We start from the raw sequence: 20,508 nt of genomic DNA, 5'->3' as shown, positions 1-20,508 counted from the left end.
TCTATATCATTTGAACAAATTTCTGAAACTCAATCTCAAGATGCTGAACTTAAAAACCTTAAGTACTCAAACACAACTTCTTTGATATTAAAAAATATTTTACTTCCTAATGGCTCAGAGCTGTGTTGTGACACAAGTACTGGAAGACTACGACCATTTATTCCTCAGCAGTTCAGAAAACAGTTATTTGACTCCCTTCACAACCTGGCACATCCTGGAATCAAAGGATCTCTGGACCTTATTAAACAACGTTTTGTTTGGCCTTCCATGAATAAAGATGTCAGACTTTGGGCCAAAGCATGTGTAGCTTGCCAGAAATCAAAGGTTTGGAAACATACTACTTCTGAGATTGGAGCTTACAACAACATTAATGGACGTTTTTCTCACATTAATGTGGACATAGTTGGACCCTTGCCACCTTCTCAAGGATTTACGTACTTGCTAACTATCATAGATCGCTTTACACGATGGGTCGAAGCAACGCCTATCAAGGATATTACTGCTGGAACAGTTGCAGAAGCTCTTCTTTCTACCTGGATTGCTAGATTTGGAGTTCCTCAAAACATTACTACAGATAGAGGAAGACAATTTGACTGCAATTTATTTCAGGAATTAACAAAACATCTCGGTATCCATCACATTAAAACTACAGCGTATCACCCTGAAGCTAATGGAAAGATCGAGAGATGGCACCGACATCTGAAATCTGCATTAACGGCTCAACTCACATCTAACTGGACACAGACGTTACCAATGGTTCTACTGGGACTAAGATCTTATATTATTCCAGAACACAATGTTACTGCTGCAGAAATGACACTAGGTCAGTCCATCAGATTGCCATGCGATCTTTTTCAAACTACAGAAGATACCTCATCAAATGTTCCTGATTTAGTGTACAATCTGAAAAGAAAAATGAATGATCTCAAACCAATAGAAGCCAAATACCATTCTTCTAAGAAGGTCTTTGTTCATCCAGAATTAAGAACATCCAACCATGTTTTTGTTCGTCACGATTCATCCCGAAGACCGTTGCAAGCTGTCTATGATGGCCCTTACCAAGTGGTTTCGCGATCTGACAAGTGGTTTACTATTCTTACTCCACGAGGACCTACGTCGATTTCTATTGACCGACTCAAACCGGCATTCCTCCTTCAAGATTCTATGAACGATACGACCATTAACGTAAGAAAAAATGACATGCAACCTAGAGAAACTCAAGTAGACAAGACCAAAGACAGAAATGAAGATGTTGACCTTAAAAAAACACTGATTTTTACAAGATCAGGTCGTAGTGTTCACCCCCCGCATCGTTACGTTCCTCGTTGACACTGGGAGGGGAGTATGTGGCTACATGGTTTTGCCATTAATTTGAATCTGCTAATTACTGTCTCAACTATACTTTGAATGTTAAAATTATAATATGATCAGCTGACTGTTTGTAAACTTTATATTTGATTTTATTGTAGTTCTTTCTTAATACAAAAGTGTTTCAATGTTATAATCTCTTCTTTTAATTACCTAACTTATTTTGTGTTGGTATATTTATATAAGGCACAAGCCATAATATGTTTGTTTAAGAGGAAAATCTTGAGATAAAAACGGAGCCACCGACTCACACAATTGGCATGGTACTGCATTATGGGTTCTACACAAGGTATTATGAAGTATGTACATATTATCTTGACCATCATTGTTGACCTTCAGGTGATATTAAAGATTGTGTCTTCATCTTCTATCCTAAAAATATCTTTTATCATTACCTCTTCCATCCTGATTTTCCTGGCCAGCTCAGATGCACTGTGCAGTATTATCGGGTTTTGTATAGGAGGTATATACTTTTTCTTGGTGAATCGTAGTAGGAAGTAGTAGGGAGCTGTGAGCCAGCAGAGTATTATCTCCAAGGCTCCTACAGTCCTGAGTAGGATCTCCATTGTGGAAACTGAAAACATTAAAACAATTAGTGGAAGGCTTTAATTGGAGGAAGGTAGATAATAGCGTAGACAAAAAGAATAAAATATAGACCGTCAGCCATGCTGAGGTTACCATAGGTTCTGGCGCACACTGCTGGGAGCGCCATGTAGTTACGTACGTGCTACGTACCTACACGGCGCTCCCAGCGGTGTGTGCTAGAACCTATGGTAACCGCAGCACAGGTTTCAGTCTATGTTTAATTCTTTTTGTCTATGATAATAGATACCTAGGTAGGTTGGGGACAGTTGACCGGCTCATGGGACCCATCCTGAATTTTCCTATTGTAGATTGATCATCATTATCATTTGAGACAAGAACATTGGGTTGTATATTTTTATTTTCAACCAACCTAAATACTTTAAGTGAAACAGTCAGAGTGCTCCTATCTATGCATTTAATAAATCGTAACATTTCATCTAATGTATTAGCCTATTCTGTTATTCAATTTTTTTGAACTTGGTGATGTTTGATAGGAAATTTTAAATACTGGTTTAGTGTTCTCATGATTCTTTCACAAAATCAGCCATTATTTTGTGTATTTTTTTGTATGACTACCATTTAGAAATTTAAAATCAGACAGAGGTAATTTTCTCAGAATTTAGGCTTATTTCACCTTAAAATTAACTAGTTAAGATGAAAATGTTGTAGTTTAATAAAGATATGTTGGAAAAATTCCAAGATAAAAATGTTCACGTAGAATTAAGAAAATATATGGATTCAGTTAGTGTATACTCAATGGTTTTAGGCAATCAAAAATATGTATTTTTTACAGCTAAAATTGAACTTTCAATTTGTATTATGGGCAATTATAAACGATATTTTTTTTCAACATTATTAGAATGTAAACAAATAAAAATATTGATAACATTTAAAATTATATACACAGATTAGATGATATTTAGCCAATTTCTGTTTTGTTTCTGGTATAAAATAACCATCACTTTTACAGCCTCTGTTTTTGCTGAAATGCGAGTGTTAATTTTGTTTCTTGAAAATATTCCTTTAATGGTAAGTTACAAAATATAAAAAAAATGTTTAATAGTTTTATATTTTAATATTTGATTAAACCAATTTAATCAATTAATTAGTTTTAACCAATTAAATGTATCCATTTTAAATTTATACCTTAAAAAATAACTTAATTTATATTTTTCTTAACATCATGTTTCTAAAATATTAATGAAACACTATTTAACCTGTCTGTATATCGTGAGCCCAGTTCCGCCATTGCGTCTGCTATATTCAAGAAACACTCTGTTTTTACAACAAAATACGAAATAAGGAAAACCATTTTTACACTCAGCGATTGACCATTTATTCACCCTAAAAGATCTTTTACAACACTAGCAATATACTGGACAGCTTAATGACTTTATGATATTACTTTTACCATCCACGCCGCTTAGCAACCATAATAAAACCAAACAGTTTCCTCTACGAAACCATTTCACGTCGGTTTCTTTACCAACTCGACCTTTAAACATCTGAGTGTCTATACAGGTTACGTTAGTGTAGGCGAAAGAAAGTTGCTCCGAGTGAGTATCCCTCTGTATCTCGCGTGCTTGAGAAGTGAACCAGTTGTTATGTAACTAAGCTGCGGACTTCCTACAGTGTCTCAGGCCGCTGGCTTCACTTCCTCAACTGCAGAAACTTTAGTGGATGCGGACGAGGAGTTTCATTGTAGTGGCGAAATAATCTGTTAGTCTGTGCACCTGGGGAAGGTGAATAAGAGATTAATTCTCCCAACAATAGCTACTGTATATTATAGGCCGGCCACCCTCGCTAATGAAGTGTAAATTGAACTGCACTCTAACAAATTAACTCATTAAATTTAAACTAGGCTATATTTGTAACTTTTTGGTGCTATTTAAATGAGTATCATTTTAGCCTATATATTTCCTTATGTTTGATGTTTGATGGTATTAAATAAAACAAAATTCAATAAGATGAAAACAATTTTTTGTCATAATCAAGTCGATAAATTTAATTTACCTCACTAAATTTTAACTGATTATTTTGAATTGGGTCGGTGTTCATGAATGTGGTAAAGTAAATTTAAACGATAGATTAACGTCCTCATAGTAGGTATTCGGATTGTATGAAGTAGCCTCTACAATAAAAATTTACTTTACAAGTGAAGAAATACTTTCCAAATATGTCGAATTTTTACAATATACTGTTTTAACTATACATTGAAGTACGAATGATGAAGCTTTTAAAAGTTTAGTTTTTACAGCTAAACCAACGGATTTACAGCTTTATAGATGTTGAACGTTGGATGTTTATCTTCGAGACACAAACACAATTTTAATTATAGAGTAGGGTTGAGATGAAAACACTTTTAGGAAACGTTTACATTTCTTATCAAGGCAGATACATTCTGTTTTTATCCAGTAACAAACAGTAAACACGACTTGATAGGGGTTTTGTTTGACGACCGGGTTAGTTGTTGTTATGATCTCGGTATTGAATTACCCTGTACAAATGGAAAAACATAACCATTCTACATTTTAACGTGAACATGTATATGATTTAAAAGTAAAACGTTCTCCAGTTGTAAATTGCTTGTTTGCATAGCAGAAAGCGATTCTAAACTATCAACATCGCACCTAATACAATACTTTCTCCGTATCCTTAGAAGGGCAAGCTTGAGACAGGTGGTGATTGGTTTCCTCCTTTCCTTAGGGTAAAAACAGGAAATCGACGACATCGTCTGGAGATGCGAGATTGTAGATTATCGCACGAGCTTGCCGAATAGACAATAATTACGTGAGGAAGCCTTGTGACCTTAGGTTACGTCGAGGACTTGTGTTACACAACTAGAAAGTCCTTACCGGAGCTGGATGACCGTGTTGACCCGGCACGACCACGGCAAAGACACGGTAGGACAACAGCAAGACACGGCACGAAACGACCACGGCAAGACACGGCACGAAACGACTACGGCAAGACACGGCACGGTTGAGTTTTGGACGGGGACAGAAGTTGGAGAAAGGCACACATTTTGATGAATTTTTCTTCCAGGTTCGTCGTCACTAAACTTAATCGACTTGGTCGCCATAAGACTTTGTCGTCATCAGACTTCGTCATTATCAGATTTTGTCACTTTCAGGCGTTGTTGCCATCGGGATTTATCGTCATCAGGCGTTGTCGTCATCAGGCTTTGTCGCCATCAGACTTCGTCATTATTAGATTTGGTCACTTTCGGGTGTTGTTGTCATCGGGCTTTATCATCATCAGGCTTTGTCGTCATCAGGCTCTGTCATCATCAGACTTGGTCGTAATTTATCATCACCAAAATTTGTCATCATCAGAATGAGCTTTCATCATCATCATCATCAGCAGTAATGACTTTGTCGTTACTGTACTAGACTTAGCTTTAACATTTTAAAGTGAATATTAAAGTTAATGCTCTTGTATACCGAAGTGTTACGGTTTACTTATTTTTTACGTGTACGCAAGACACCTTTCACACATTTTATCGTGATCCTAGTTTATCGTGCAATGCGTTTGGTTGATTAACGAGTTTTTTTTAGAATAAGTGCATACGTGTCTGTCGAAAGCTCTGACTTTTAAATGCATTACAAACCGATTACTGAGTTCTATATTGGAAAGAGGTAATATATATTGTATATTGTTGACAACAATTAACACTCGCGTGAGTTCGAAGTTCAAATCAAATAAAAGCTCTTGATCACAAAGTAATAATCCGTGACCACAGAAATATGTCAGCCATACTCACATTTATACATTTGGATTTTAACATCCTCGAAATATTGCGGAATTTTACGTTAAAAACACTTCGTTGTTAAATTCCAACTTGTTTTACTTTCACCAAATAATTTCCCACGATCAGACAAACAAGAGTCTTACCTTGATCAGACAAATAAAATATATTGGCCCTGAAAGTAGTAAACATTTGTTTCATTTGCTCTAATTATTGCTTCGGTGCAGAACAAACATATTACAATGACTAGCAACAGAGCCCGTTGTAGTTAAATACAACGGTCCCTAGAAAGTACAGTAGTACATAATATATGCCCTTGTAAGTACCTGAACATTTTTTTAAGAATGAAATTGTATAGAAAATAAACTGATTTTTTAAAAGAGTAAAATAATGAAAAACAAATAAAATTTTACAAAAATATTTTATTTACAGTATTTTTTTGTAAACAACATTCTTTGTAAAGACTTCATCTGATTGTTTTAATAATCTTCCTTGTTCTTTGCCAGGGATAATTTTAATTTGTATGTCTTCAAACCTTTTAACCCTTGATATTGCAACATACCATTGTCCATGGCTGAATACTGGTGCTGGAAGGTATATCCCAACTTTATCCAATGTCTGGCCTTGCGCTATGTTTATTGTAATAGCAAACGCTAATTTTAAAGGAAATTGCCGTCTTTTTAAAACAAATGGTAAATCTGTGTCCGTCTGTGCTAAGTCAATCCTTGGAATGAATACAATTTCACGTGCTGCTGATCCAATTAAAACCTCAGCAATTATTAAATTGGGCTTGAGTTCTTTAACAATTAATCGTGTGCCATTACATAATCCCCGTTTTGTGTTAAGATTTCGTAGCAACATTATTACAGCTCCAATTTTTAAATTTAATTTGTGTATTGGCATTCCCAATACACAAATTAAGGAGGTTGAGGAAGTTGCATCATCTCTGAGTGAAGTGTTGGTCAGACTATCTTGTTCTGTTTCTTTTTCATTTTCTGGGTCTCCATCCTTTTGATTGCTTGATAAACACTTTTTTACCCCTTGGAGTAAATCTTTATCTATACTATAATTTGGTTTCTTCAATTTATTTTTATGAGCTGTTGATTCACGTCTGCCAGAACATGTTTTACTTTTTCTATTTTTTGATGCACGGCCACGTTTTGATTTTGGTAAGATTATATCCTCTTGATTCTCAGGCATACTATTGTTTATCAAAACATCGTAATGCCCAGCATCCACATTTCCTGAGAATCGTAGTTTATAGATCGTTGTGCCTTCACCAACCGTTACAAAATAATCCAATTTCTCAGCATATATTTTGAATTGGCAGTCAAAAACTCTGGCTGCAGCTTCGATTTCGACATTAACGGCGTATTCCCCATCTTTGGTCATCAAATTTCTGTAATCCGTCGCGTTTTTTACTTCTAGTCTATATGTCTTATCCCCAACAATCAAAGGACAATAGTAGTCCCAGTTATTGACGACTTCATCAACTACCGTGGATCGTATATCACTGTATCTGGATTGAGATTTATGGCATAGAAATGAGACACTTCTAAAGAAACAGTTTCCATCACCAACCATGTAGTGAAGAGTAAAGTTATTCATTTTTCAACTAATGTAAAATATTGAGTTTATAATTAACAGTTCAAAATAACGAATATTAAATACTATTTTAAACTGTGAATTATAAATTAAATTTGAATAATTTATAATTGACAGTTTAAAATAATAATTTTTGGTTATGAAATCCATACATCACTTAACTTACCAATACTTTTTAATGGTACAGATTAAAAACATCAGAAACAAACTTTACGGACCTCAACCACCAATTCGAATAGTAAACAACTAAATGTAAACAAAGAAAATCAAGGAAATAACAATAAAACAATCAGCTGTTAAACTATAGGTTAATACATGTGTTCCATATGATCAGATGATGCATACTGGCTAACCCATTATTACTACCATAAAATTTTTTAGATTATTCATACCGGCAAACGCGTTACTACCATAAATAAATAAAACTCAAACTTTACTAATTATTTGGAAATCTACACAGATTTTATTGACCTATTAATTAATAAAATCGGTCCAGTAGAACAGTAGATTTAGTTGTAGAAAGTTAACAAAAATCTCTCCAATTCAATATTTTCTCACCACAATAAATTAGGAGGTTGCTAAGTTTTTTTGCAAATAACTCTTAAACGGTGAGGAAATCGACCAAAGTGGAAGGTGATATTCTGAAAGAGAATAAAATTTGCTACTAAGTACTCTTAGGCGTTTTTTGAAAATATTCAAAAAAGGCAACCTAAAGTTAACTATAAATTGAAATTTTAAAATATTAACTATAAAAAAAAAAACAGTTTTTAATGTTTTTTTGCTATTTATTCTTTATTCACCACAAATATTTAATAAAATCAAACTTTCATAATTATTTGCAAATCTACACAAATTAGGCTTTCCAACGATACATTTGATAAAAACAACAACAACTAACAATAACAACTAAAAATTTGGAGGTCACTTATCTAATTTGACAATAACTTTTAAATGGTGAGTAAATCGTAGAAAATGCACGTGATATTCTGAAAGAAGATAAAATTTCCTACAAATAACTTCTGTGTATTTCTTGAAATTATTTAATAAAGGCAGCCAAAAGCTGACTACAAATATAAACTTGAAAATAAAAACCTGAAAAAACAGTTTTTAATGTATTTTTGTTATTTTTATTTTTCCACCACAAATATTAAATAAAATCAAACTTTCATAATTATTTGCAAATCTACATGAGTAAGGCTTTCCAATGACTCATTAATTAACAAAATCGGTCCGGTAGAAGTCTAGATTTAGTTGTACAAAGTTTAAGAAAAATATCCCAAACTCAATATTTTCTCATTATTATAAATTCGGAGGTTGCTTAGCTTTTTTGCAAATAACTTTTAAATGGTGAGGAAATCGACCAAAGTGGAAGGTGATATTCTGAAAGAGAATAAAATTTCCTACAAATTGATACCATACACTTCTTGGAAACACTAAAAAAAGGCAGCTAAAAGTCGCACCAAAATCAAAAGTGTGAAAAACACCGTTTTCAATGTATTTCTTATGGAAATCATGTTTTTTTGAAATTTTTCACCATAAATCATAATAAAAACAAACTTTCATAATTATTTGCAAATCTACACGACCTAAGCTTTCCAACGACCCATTAATTAATAAAATCGGTCCAGTAGAACTCTAGATTTAGTTGTACAAAGATTTTTAAAACTGAATTATATATAGAATAGATTTAACGTCAACACACATCTATACTATTATATAAAAATCTAATGGTGTCTGTCTGTATGTGTATTACTAATAGGCTCAAAAACTACTGAACCGATTGGGCTTAAATTTTACAATAATATAGCTACCATACCAAGGACCATTATAGGACTATTCACACTTTGATACTGACAATGGGCTTTGCCCCTTTGGCTTTAAAACTTCTGAGGTGAGGATTTTAAAAGTAAATATTGATTTGTCTCCATGGCTGCGATGAGAACACTAATAATGTTTGTTTACATTTGCTTTGAAATTTCAATTTAAACAAGAAGAACTGCTAAATTGCATATTTCACAATTTCAGACAGCTGATACAAAGAAATTGATTATAATATTTTCCATAACTATATATGATGTATATTTTAATTTTAAGTTTTATCATGGATTATTTATTCTAAAACTATGTCAATGATTATAAAAAAAGATTCTATAACCGTTGCTGTATCAACTCCGGCTCTGCTTTGGATTTTTTAAAGTGTCTTAAGTTATGAAAATAATGTTATTGGTATGTTTTCATGGAAACAGTATGAAAATTACAGTGTATAGATGGTTTGTATAAATTTGGAGGATTTTTTTATGAATTCCAACTGCTTAAAATGTGTTGGATAAACAACTTGAACTTCACATAGATTTTTTTATATTTAGGTAAATTTAGTAGTTGTGTTTCACTACACCACTGATTAAATCAAACTAAGGAAAATATCATAAAACTTAGCTGTACACAGTGTTCTTTTGTTTCTAAAATCAATAAAATATTTGTTATTATGTTTACTTAATGGTAAGTGTGAAAATGTAAAGGCAGTAGACTATGGAACTAAATAAAAGAACTGGATTCTATATTATGTTGTTCGTTGAATTTTTTTTTAGAGAAAAATAATAGATGCAATGAAACATATACCTAATGCCTATTACTATTAATGTTTTTGTCCTCTGATGTTTTGATAATAATTAGTTTTGTCTGCCATCTTAAACGCTCAATTTCATTTGTTAATTAAATAATATGTACTAAAGATATAAAACAAATGTGTTAAGAATGTGGATGGGTTTGTTTACTTTGGGGCAGAGCTGAATAGCAAAAACACTGTTGCACAAAAAATCACAAACTGAATCATGGCTGGTAACAGAGCATATTACGCTAACCTCAAATCCAATCTGATGACCCCCAAGACAAAGATGAAGGTATTCAAAACTCTAATTAGGTCTGTTGTTATGTACAGTGCAGAAACCTGGTCCCTTTCCACGTTGAGCACAAAGGCCATTAGGGTTGAATTTTGTTTGTAAAAGCGTTGGCGGATGTGTATATTTTATACAACAGATTTTAAGATCAAAATGTTTCTATTTCAGGTCCTCTTCCCGTTGCAAAGCACGGGTACAAAAGCTAGTTTTCAATAAAGACATTTCCAATTAAGATATCCTATTTTGTTATTTACAACTAAAAGGCAAGTGAGTAGTAGCATTGACTATATATACCTACTGTAGGTATATATAGTCAATGGTAGTAGTAATAATTGCTTACAAAATCCGAACTTGGTACGGTCAAATAAAGTTGGTTTAACAATTTTATGAATATAATCTTGTCAATTGTGGATATACTTGTCTGGTATTGTTTAGAACAGCTGCAACAAGGAAGCGAGTAAAGAACTGGAGCATGAACACACATGCGTGCTGGAGCAGAGCAAATGACCTCTGTACAGACCTAGTTGCAGATAGAGGACACACCTTCGGAAAGGAATATAGAATAATCGCCAATATAAGATCTGGAATAGAGCCACACTGTCCTGGTGATCAAAGAAACCGTTAAGACATTTTTGGAGGGTCAAGGAGTCCTTGTAGGAAGACGTTGGTGGAAAATTTGAAGATGGAAGCTTTGATCATGGAACTAGACATCACGTTAAAAGTTTGTCGCCAGCTGTTATCAAAATGGATTTAAACTCAAAATTTGACATGTATGAACACATGATCGCAATACACTACAGCCAAAAAGGTTCATCTTCAAAGATATTCCACCACACCTTAACCGCTTCTAGCTAACAAAATCAAACTGTAGTTGAATTAAGCCAACGACAGGTTGCAATCGTGTAAATTATGTAGGTACTAATTTCTATCGACCTTACCGAGAATTCGGCAAAGTCAAACTTATAGACCGACTAATTGTAAGCTATAGCGTCTTTTATAACAACTACGGTATCTAAGTGAAAAAAGGAAAGAAAATAGAACTAGACACTAGCGCAATGTTTGACTGGCTAATTCAATGTTCTTTTTTTTAATAAAATCTGGTGACAGCTGATCTGTATTTAGATGCGATGTCTACTTCAGTATCCCAAGGGCATTGATGGAAGGCAAAGCGTGTGAATGTGAGTAGCCAGCAACAAAGTGAAGTAAAAAGGCCAGAGAGTACTCCAAAAAAAGTCTGTGGGACTGAGTGAGTGTGAAAACTACTATAATTTCAATTAAAAACTCGACAGTTAGTTCACAATATCCATCCATTCGCTGCCTTGGAGATACGTTAATTTCGAACAAGGCCACTTTTGCGTCCTTGAAATCAGCTGTAAATCCTTGACTGTAATCATCATGAAACAGCTGATCATAACTTGTAACTTACACATGAGGTGCGAGAGTCATCATCAGGATCCCTGACATATAAAACAGTCACTCACTTGATGGGGAGTCTGAAATAGTGAAACGTAGGATTTAGTGGTCGCATGATAGAGATAAACAGCTGGTTTGAACTTCAGTTATTTTTTTTAAGATTCGACCTAGTTTGATTCAAGATTTTTTTGGATCTTCAGAAACCGACCTTAGATGTAACAAGACCAGGATTGTTGCTTGAATAGTACCATAGCTTTTTATCTATGATAGGACGTAGGATGCAGTAAGCTCAACCCAAAGCGTTGATAACAACCATCGATCAAAGATACATGCTTATTGTTTACTATGCTATTACTTTTTTAGCACATACGACCAAATACACCGATGTTGGATTTTTTTAGCTAGAAGCTGTCAAGGTGTAGTGGAATATCTTTGAAGATGAACCTTTTTTGGCAGTAATGAAATGAAACCCCTTTATTTCAACAGGCAGTAGTGTGATCATGTGTTAATACCTGTCAAATTTTGGAATTGAATACCTGCCTTTCTTGGAATTGACAATAGTTAAATTAACTTACTTACTTACTCTACTTACCCTACTGCCTACTTTTATAAACGTACTTGGCAATTTAGAGAATATTTACTGTGAAATTGGGACGTGATTCCTTATTTCAAATTAACTTATGGATGAGTTGTTATTTAATTATTAATTGTCTCCAAATTATAAGTGATGGTTGCTTTGAAAATAGTTAATTATATGAGCAAATATTAAAATATTGAATCTTCTTGCATAATTTCGATCATTATATTAATAGAATAATGTGGTTGCTGTGACTGGGATACACAAAAAATATCTGTTGGGACTTACATAGTAATGATGATTTACGTTTTGTTATGAAAAATCCCTTACATCAAGATTAGACTCGCCTTTTGGGTGTTTCAAGTTAGGGTCCAGAATTAAATACTCTTGAGATGACGAGATAAACCTTTACAGACTAACGTTTTGGCCCATTTAAATTATAATCAACAGCTAATTAATTGTATTGCTGGAATTGCGATTGGCTGGTTGCGACTAATTTTTCGGTCGGTTTTGCGCGAATCGTTGGTCGTTAAACTGTAAAATCCGTTTTAAACGAGGAAATAAAACATTTAATAGACATTTAATCAAGTGACCGGTCTTTCAACTCACATAAAAACATGCTATAGATCTTACATTAAGATGAGATTTATACTTGCATTTAATTAAACTAGTCATGGCACAACTGACTTCAATGAAATTAACCATGGATTAACCATGAAATTAACCATTTATAGATTGTGATTATTCGACTTTTTGGAACTTATTTTTGGCAAAAGTATGCTATGAACATATGCTCTTCATGCTTAGAACATGAGTTCATTACCAACACAATGCTATTCTTATAGAATTTTTATAGATCAAAGAGTTATTTTATGTACTAAACTCCCATCATAACCTTTTGGCGAATTTTGGTCATAGTTACCAACATTTCCATTATAAACAGAATTGTAGCTTCATAAGATATAATAGTGAACCACTCGTCTTGGAATTCATCAATTAATAGTTGTCGATGCGAAATCAAGATCAATAACCAAACTATGCTACCTAATACCTGTAATTTATAATTTTTTTTTCATGTTTTAAAGCTATTCAAAATTTCAATAACATTCTATAGCTGATGTATAGCTACGCAACTTCTCTCTAATGGAGTATAAGGAATGATATACTGTATAGCATAGCCTCGACATATGACTATAGATGACCGATGACAGACAATATTAGCAGTTACAGACCTTGGCCAGGCTGTGACGTTATGACAGCCTGTCTGTCAATATTATATCCAAACACTTTTAGCGAGAACGGACAAACAAAGGTACGGCTGTTGTGTGCCTTGGTCTAACCGTGAGAAAAAAATCCCTGATTTGTTGAGAAGTTTACTCCTTCTCCAAGTCCAAAAATCTATTGAGGACGGTAAACGTTTGATTAAAATCTGTCCAAATATACAGACAACATTCCAAAATAGAAGTTTAACATACACTACCTAATACATTTTTAATTATTTTTGATACAATGTATTAGATTTATACAACACCAAAACACCAGGGTCTATTGTATTGTGAAGGTCTGTCGAACGAATGATGTCATTGCATTGTTGCTGACTAGGATCAGCTGATTCTTCTAGACAGGGTAATTTATTTTAGCCTGACGATGAATTAATGAAAATCCTTCTTTATTGAGGCGAACTTAGGACCTCATGGTCTTTATTACATTTAACCTTTAAAAAAGTAATAATAAAAAAAAAATACATGAAGTACGTGAATTCCAACAATTATTTTTGATTATTATTGTCAGTTAGAATCCTGATTCTAACTCCTCACCTACTGGGTGAATTTTAAACCAGGTATGTAAGACAGGTGAGTCTAGAAGGGAGTGAAATGTCTGTGTAGCTTTGTTGCTGACTTGGACTAGTTGATTCCTAGCCAAGGCTGTTTGCCGTTTATTAAAACCTAATGATCAAGGACAACTTGGCCCAGTTTCGAAGCATTAAAAGACAAAAACAAGTAGCTTTTCTATGGACCGAACCGGCAACTTTCAATTTTCAAAACACCCATGTTTGGATTTGTAAAACAAGCAAGAAGATACATTTCAACGTTTTTAATGGTACATTGCAAAAAATGTTTAGGACCTTATTATTACAATTTACTTAATCGCACCTTGTATAACTCAAGATGAAATTCAACCGTCGGCGTGGCGCGGCACCCAATGGTAATTTAGCGAGTGAAAACTACGGCTTGTAAAATGTGAAAGCAACCGGAATAAGGACCTCAATCTTATGATAATTCGGCCTGATGTCGTTTCCTTAATAATTCATCCGACAGTTACGTATCCGGGGCCTGCGCTTGTGAAACAACTTGACCAAGACAACTACAGCAGCGCGCATGACAGAAGGTAAGGCTGGCCTAGCGCTTGTGAAACAACTTGACCGAGACAACTACAGCAGCGCGCATGACAGAAGGTAAGGCTGGCCACTATAGCTTAGCGCTTGGGCAACTGCGGACACTGCGAAGTCACATGTACGTGCAAACTGATGACTCAAGTTTCCCGAACTATTCTAAGAACATGGTTTATTGTTGGGTGGAAGTTTTCTGGCTGTTCCGGCGAAGAGGTTAGCTCTGTAGTATACCGCACGACCCACTGAGAATTGGTAATGAGGTTTTGAAGGCTTCAGATGTTGGGTGGTTATAACAATCTAATCAGTTGGGTGGCTTGAATAGTAATAAAAAGGTCGCCAGTTTTTTCCTAAAAAATTCTGTAGGTCTTCGATGCTTCGATACTGGGCTCAGTTGTACTTGATTCGCCAAGCAACCGACAACAATATTTCAAGTCATCATAATATGGTCCCAGGTTTAAATGTTATTTACATAAGCTGAAGACATCATCTTCTAACTCACGACTAGTAATATTATCACTAATCTGGGTTTGAGACCTACCGAACATATTGAGAGTTTGTTTTATTCAATTAAATAAATCAACAGCTGATTTTCGCCTCTCGATGTCAGAGGCTAAGGTTGGGACGAAAGTAATTCGAATTCGTTAAAAGTAATCAATAATCGTGCGGTTATCAAGAAACGTTAAAAACAGCTGAGCACACTTGTGGGTATGGTATATTAGTATAGTACATGCGATGCGGTAAATCAATGACACGGAAAGTATAAGTATATTTTCTTGAAAGTGCATGTGTATTGCCTCACATATATCGAAACTTGGAGATTGTTAAACATTAATCTGAATAAGTAGCCTAATAAAAACATATTTATGCTGATTTCGCCACATGAGGTAACTTGAAGAACTGTAAAAATAATAGTTTATATAGTTCACATATAATAAATAAGATTACTGTACCAAGTCTTAAATTAATCTTATATACCTTACTAAAAAACTTTTGCAAAACTTATGACAGCTAGCCCGACCATTCTAGCACAAAAATGAATTTAAAATTTAAAATAAGTAACATGGATCTTATGGGTTGCCATGTTGGGGACAAAATAACAACAAAATATAACAGAAAATAAAAACTAATGTTAATTGGGTCAAAAATGGAAATTAAACTTTTCTTGTGGAAATTTAACATGGGGCTGATTTTTAAGCTTACGACAGCCACCCTGACCATACTACTGGACCAATTTACACGCGGTTGGTACCGAATGAAAAGTATAATCGTCTGTATATTTGCCCTTTTTTTCTCAATTTCAGATATTACTTGATTTAATGTTATGAAAAGGGAAATTAAAATCTCCATTGACAATTTTACTTGGGGTAAAACTTTAAGTCTATTAAGAGTGAGATCTGGAGTTCAATTGGACCGATTTAAATGCAGGTTGTGTTAAATGAAAGGTAATTAACATTTCCCATTAAATTTTCCTATGTGTCTGAAAAGTTTACTATCCCTTTCTTTAATCTTTAGTGAGTCGGTGGCTCAGTCGGTAGCGTCGCGGACTTCGGGCCCAAGGCAGCGATGTCGTGGGTTCGGATCCTGGTCACTGCCGATAACATTTTATCAGTACAGTTCACCTTTGTACTGTACCGGCTCACTCCTTGCTTTGCTGCAAACGATCCACGCACGGGCGCTTAGTCTATGTGGACGGGCAAATGCAAGGTTAAAAGAGGCCGCCAACCTCTTAAAAAAAAAAAAAATCTTCTAAAAATCTTATATATTAAACAAGCATGTTTATTGAAAACCTTTTTCTCAGCTCCTGTGCATGGCAGGGAAAATCTACACATACTGTTAAAAAGACATTTGCCTGTAGATGTGCAGAATCCCCTTATAAATTAAAATAGGCTCAGAAAATAAGCAAAGAAATTCCAATCGCATGTTTTATTTACAGCGTGGGGAGAAAATAGCAAAGTTTGCACAATGCATACTTTTGGTCGAGTTTTCGTCCACAGGGCAGGTTCTAATTCATTACTAAAAATCTTTTAGTTTACAATCGTAATTGCGAATTTAATTGGCAACTACGATTACCCTGATGTTACCAAGTAACTAGTTGTTTACATATGTACACAATACTATTCAAATTGAAAACTATTCTAATATCGAACAATTTCGTCTCTGCAAAACCAGATCAAAGTAATTACTATTATGACAGGATTCAAATAGTGGCTAAGTTACTGCTATTGAACATGCTGTTTTGACACCCTTCAGTGACAAACCGACATAAAATATTTGATAATTTTAATATTTCATTTACTGTTAACTTAATTGATATGCCATTTGTTGTTGGCAAAGGAATATGTCTAGCAAGTACAGCAGGGTGGTAATTTTTTCAATCTATTTTTATTTCTAAAAGAGAAATTCAATCAATTACATGCACGCACTTCTTTACTGCGGAGGACTTATTACTGAGAATTAATAATCCATTTCTTTCGTCGGTGTAATCTGTTGATGATCCATGCTATACAAAAGTCACAAGGACTCTACACTACACTATCCTGATGTACAGCAATCCTGCTGTACGAAATTAAATGTCGTCCATTTTAATTATAGCTCGCAACGATGCCAAATTTAAGCTTGCATATTGAATCAATCTAAATTACGAAAGCTATTTCCACAAAAAAAAAAATAAAAAATAATAATAAACATATGTTATATGCTGTAAATAAACAGAAGGTAAAATGAGTACCGTTAACTGATAAAAGTATCGCTATTCTTATAAATAATTGAATTTTGATCTAAATGGTTGCCAGGCACCGACAACAATGTAGATAATAAATAACAACTAATCTATGGTCGAATCCTGAAGAATATTGTTATTTCGTGTTTTATGTGCTCGCTGGTGTTAACAATGAGTTTTATTACTAAAGAAATTAAAAGCTGATTCACCAGCCAAAACAATATTTTCGTTCACTAAATTACATTCCGAAAACTTCTAATAACATATTAGTGTGACGAATCAGTGTTTTTAATGCTTAAGGCGAACGACCACATCAACTAATTTATAGATTCCATTGTAAACATGATATTTTAAAATCGTAAATCTTTTATATAATGAATGTTAACCCAAACTAACTACGCATATACATATTATAACATGTTAGCGCAATATTACTCTAATACAAATCTGTGATTAACATACTTTTGTGTTGTAAAATGTATCGTATTGATAATTGTATCGTATTTCGGTTTGTAACGTTTTCCATGTGAAATAAAACTACACTTAAAAATCGAATAGAATCAACATTCAACAACTTTTTCTGTTTTTTTTATTATGCAATCAACAAGATGGCAGCGGCTTAAATTCTGACTAAGGGATTGCTAATTCAAACAAAATGAAGCGAAAACAAATAAGTTATTATCAGTGATAACAGACATTACAATAACAATAATAGTAATAAGCCAAAAATAAACAGGCTTAGACAGACCTAAGAACAAGAACTACAATAAATAACAACAAAATAGACCGATGTTCAACTGTGTTTTAATTTAGTCTACGACAAGTTAGCTACAAAACAGTGAAAATACAATAAATTACCTCTTTGGTCGAGTGAGTGGTGATCAGACTGTATTGCCACTCAGAATATAAAGTAGTCTACTACTGTACGCGCGTCCACTGAGATAATACTGATACTGACCGAGCTTGAGACAGAGCCCCCCCCCCCGCCCCCCTCCCCACGATGTGTGTACCTACTGTCCGGGGGAAACGTTTGGACACGAGTTTGCAGCTCAACAGAAAAGTAAACAAACTACTTAGAAAAACACGGAATATATCCAAATTTTCGTAGTTTTATTCTACGTATTCCTGTGAAAACAAAATATTTTTTAGCTCGTTTATAAAATTTTATGACATCCGGAAGGTAAAAAACCCTTGTATTTTCAGTTCCAAAACCCATCTTATGATGAAAATTCGCACAATGTAGACTAAACGTCAGAACTTCATCAAACTTTCATACAATATGGACAAATAATAAATTAATTTGCAAGTTTTCAAAATTTCTTTACCCAAAAAAAGTTGTTGTTAATTAGGTAAATAAACTTTTTTTCTAAAAATCGGCAAACACTAGAAAAAAAATTGATTCGTAAATGTCATAGTAATTGGAATATTCATAATGCCCAACCATTAACGCATATTATTTAAATAAATTAATATAAAATTGTAAAATCTTTCGCTTACAAGGGGGTGGAACTCCGGTGACTCACACAGTGTGTGTCACTGACGACTAATTCACAGGACACATAATGTTTTTCATTCTTTCAAAGGGTCCAAAGTATTACCACCCTAAACCTATGCTATAATATTGGTGGCAGTCTGAAAGTGCCGTACTCGTACTCGGCCGCTGCATCATCCGAATTAAATGTTAATTGATTTAAATAATATCCGTATGGTTGAGCGTTGAAAACAAGCTTGCTTTAAAAATTTTTTGGCGTAAACTATTTTTTTTTTTAGTTAATTCACATAATTAACAAATATTTTGGGTTACCGGTAAGTAAAAATCTGGGAATCCTACAAATGAATTCTATATACATTTACCTCTAAGTTCGATGAAGCTCTGACGTTTACTTTACATTGTTCGAATTTTCAAAGTCATAGGATGGGTTTTAAAACTCTAAAACAAGGGTATTATTAATTTGTCAATTATCAAAGTCAAAAATAAGAGAATAGTCAATTTCAGTACATTTCAACAACTATTTATTTACTCATTATAACAATATTAAAACATGTGATAGTTAATCTTCACAAATAAGTTATAGCACAAATATAAGGATTAATCAATGGTCATTGGTCATACATATGTATGAAATTAGTCATTAACATCTTTCCCCTCCTCAGGTAGAATGGCAATTTTTGTCATCGGACGCCGAAAAGTACCCTTTGGTGTTGTGATGTCAACAACTCTTACTTGTCCATCTCGACCGGGGTATAGGGCAGATATTCTTCCAAGGGGCCAGGTGTTACGTGCATTGTCTTCGTCTATGATTATTGCCAAGTCGTCGACTTCAGGCGGAACAGTTCTTTTATGCCATTTGCACCTCCTTGTCAAGCAGGGTAAATACTCGTGAATCCACCTTTTCCAAAAGTTGTCCAAAAGGGTCTTAACTCGAGTTAGCTGCCTTCTGCAAAGTTTGTCTTCATTGATATCTATTTTGAAGGCTTCTCTAAGAAAATGGTTTGGAGTGAGCGGGTCCGGATCGAGTGGGTCAATTGGTACATTAGTCAGTGGTCTTGAATTGAGGATAAATTCTATTCGAACAAGAAAGGTTCGAAGTTCTTCATCCTTAGGATACTGGGAATGCATGACAAATTTTAATGCGGTTTTAACTGATCTGATGAGTCTCTCCCAGCATCCGCCCATATGTGGGGCTCGAGGAGGAATAAAGTTCCATTTGATACCTTGTCTGGATATGATCCTCTGAATGTGGACATTGTTTAAACACTTAGTAGCATTCCTGAGCTCTTTGTCACTGCCAACAAAGTTTGTCCCATTGTCCGAGAACATCTCCGATGGACAGGGTCTTCGGCTAATGAAACGTTGGATTGCCATGATACAACTTTCTGTGTTCAAAGAATGTGCAACTTCCAAGTGGACAGCTCTAGTTGTCAAACATGTGAACAAAACTCCCCAACGTTTCTCGTGTCTCCTCCCTACAGTTACTTCTATCGGTCCGAAGTAATCTACTCCAGTGTAGAAGAACGGGTGGCTAGTTCTTGTTACTCTGAATGCTGGTAGAGGGGCCATTTGAGGGGGAACAGGCTTCGCACAATTCAATCTGCACCTCATGCATTCTTTCTTAATTTTCTTTAGAAGTGGTCGTAGATTTGTTATCCAGAATTTTTCTCTTATCTTGCACCCAACTGTCTCGAGACCTTGATGGAAACATT

At 34.4% G+C, this 20,508-nt stretch overlaps 1 protein-coding gene across 1 annotated transcript in view; it reads right to left on the bottom strand.

Moving 5' to 3' along the window:
- LOC128991057 (fatty-acid amide hydrolase 2-like) overlaps positions 1-18,256 on the bottom strand; it is a 37,975-nt gene extending 19,719 nt beyond the window's left edge. The window contains exons 1-2 of the mRNA XM_054413779.1: positions 18,163-18,256; positions 1,764-1,942 (exon numbers count right to left, since the gene is read on the bottom strand). Coding sequence (XP_054269754.1) covers positions 1,764-1,934 — 171 coding nt within the window. The 5' untranslated portion in view covers positions 1,935-1,942; positions 18,163-18,256. The remainder of the gene's footprint in view (positions 1-1,763; positions 1,943-18,162) is intronic.
- Positions 18,257-20,508: the final 2,252 nt, after the last annotated feature.

The sequence above is a fragment of the Macrosteles quadrilineatus genome, unplaced genomic scaffold (genome assembly GCF_028750875.1).
Source record: "Macrosteles quadrilineatus isolate MER2022 unplaced genomic scaffold, UCM_ALF_1.0 Scaffold_3__2_contigs__length_128488019, whole genome shotgun sequence".
NCBI classification, from domain to species: Eukaryota; Metazoa; Arthropoda; class Insecta; order Hemiptera; family Cicadellidae; genus Macrosteles; species Macrosteles quadrilineatus.
This window is presented reverse-complemented; position numbering and strand designations above follow the sequence as displayed.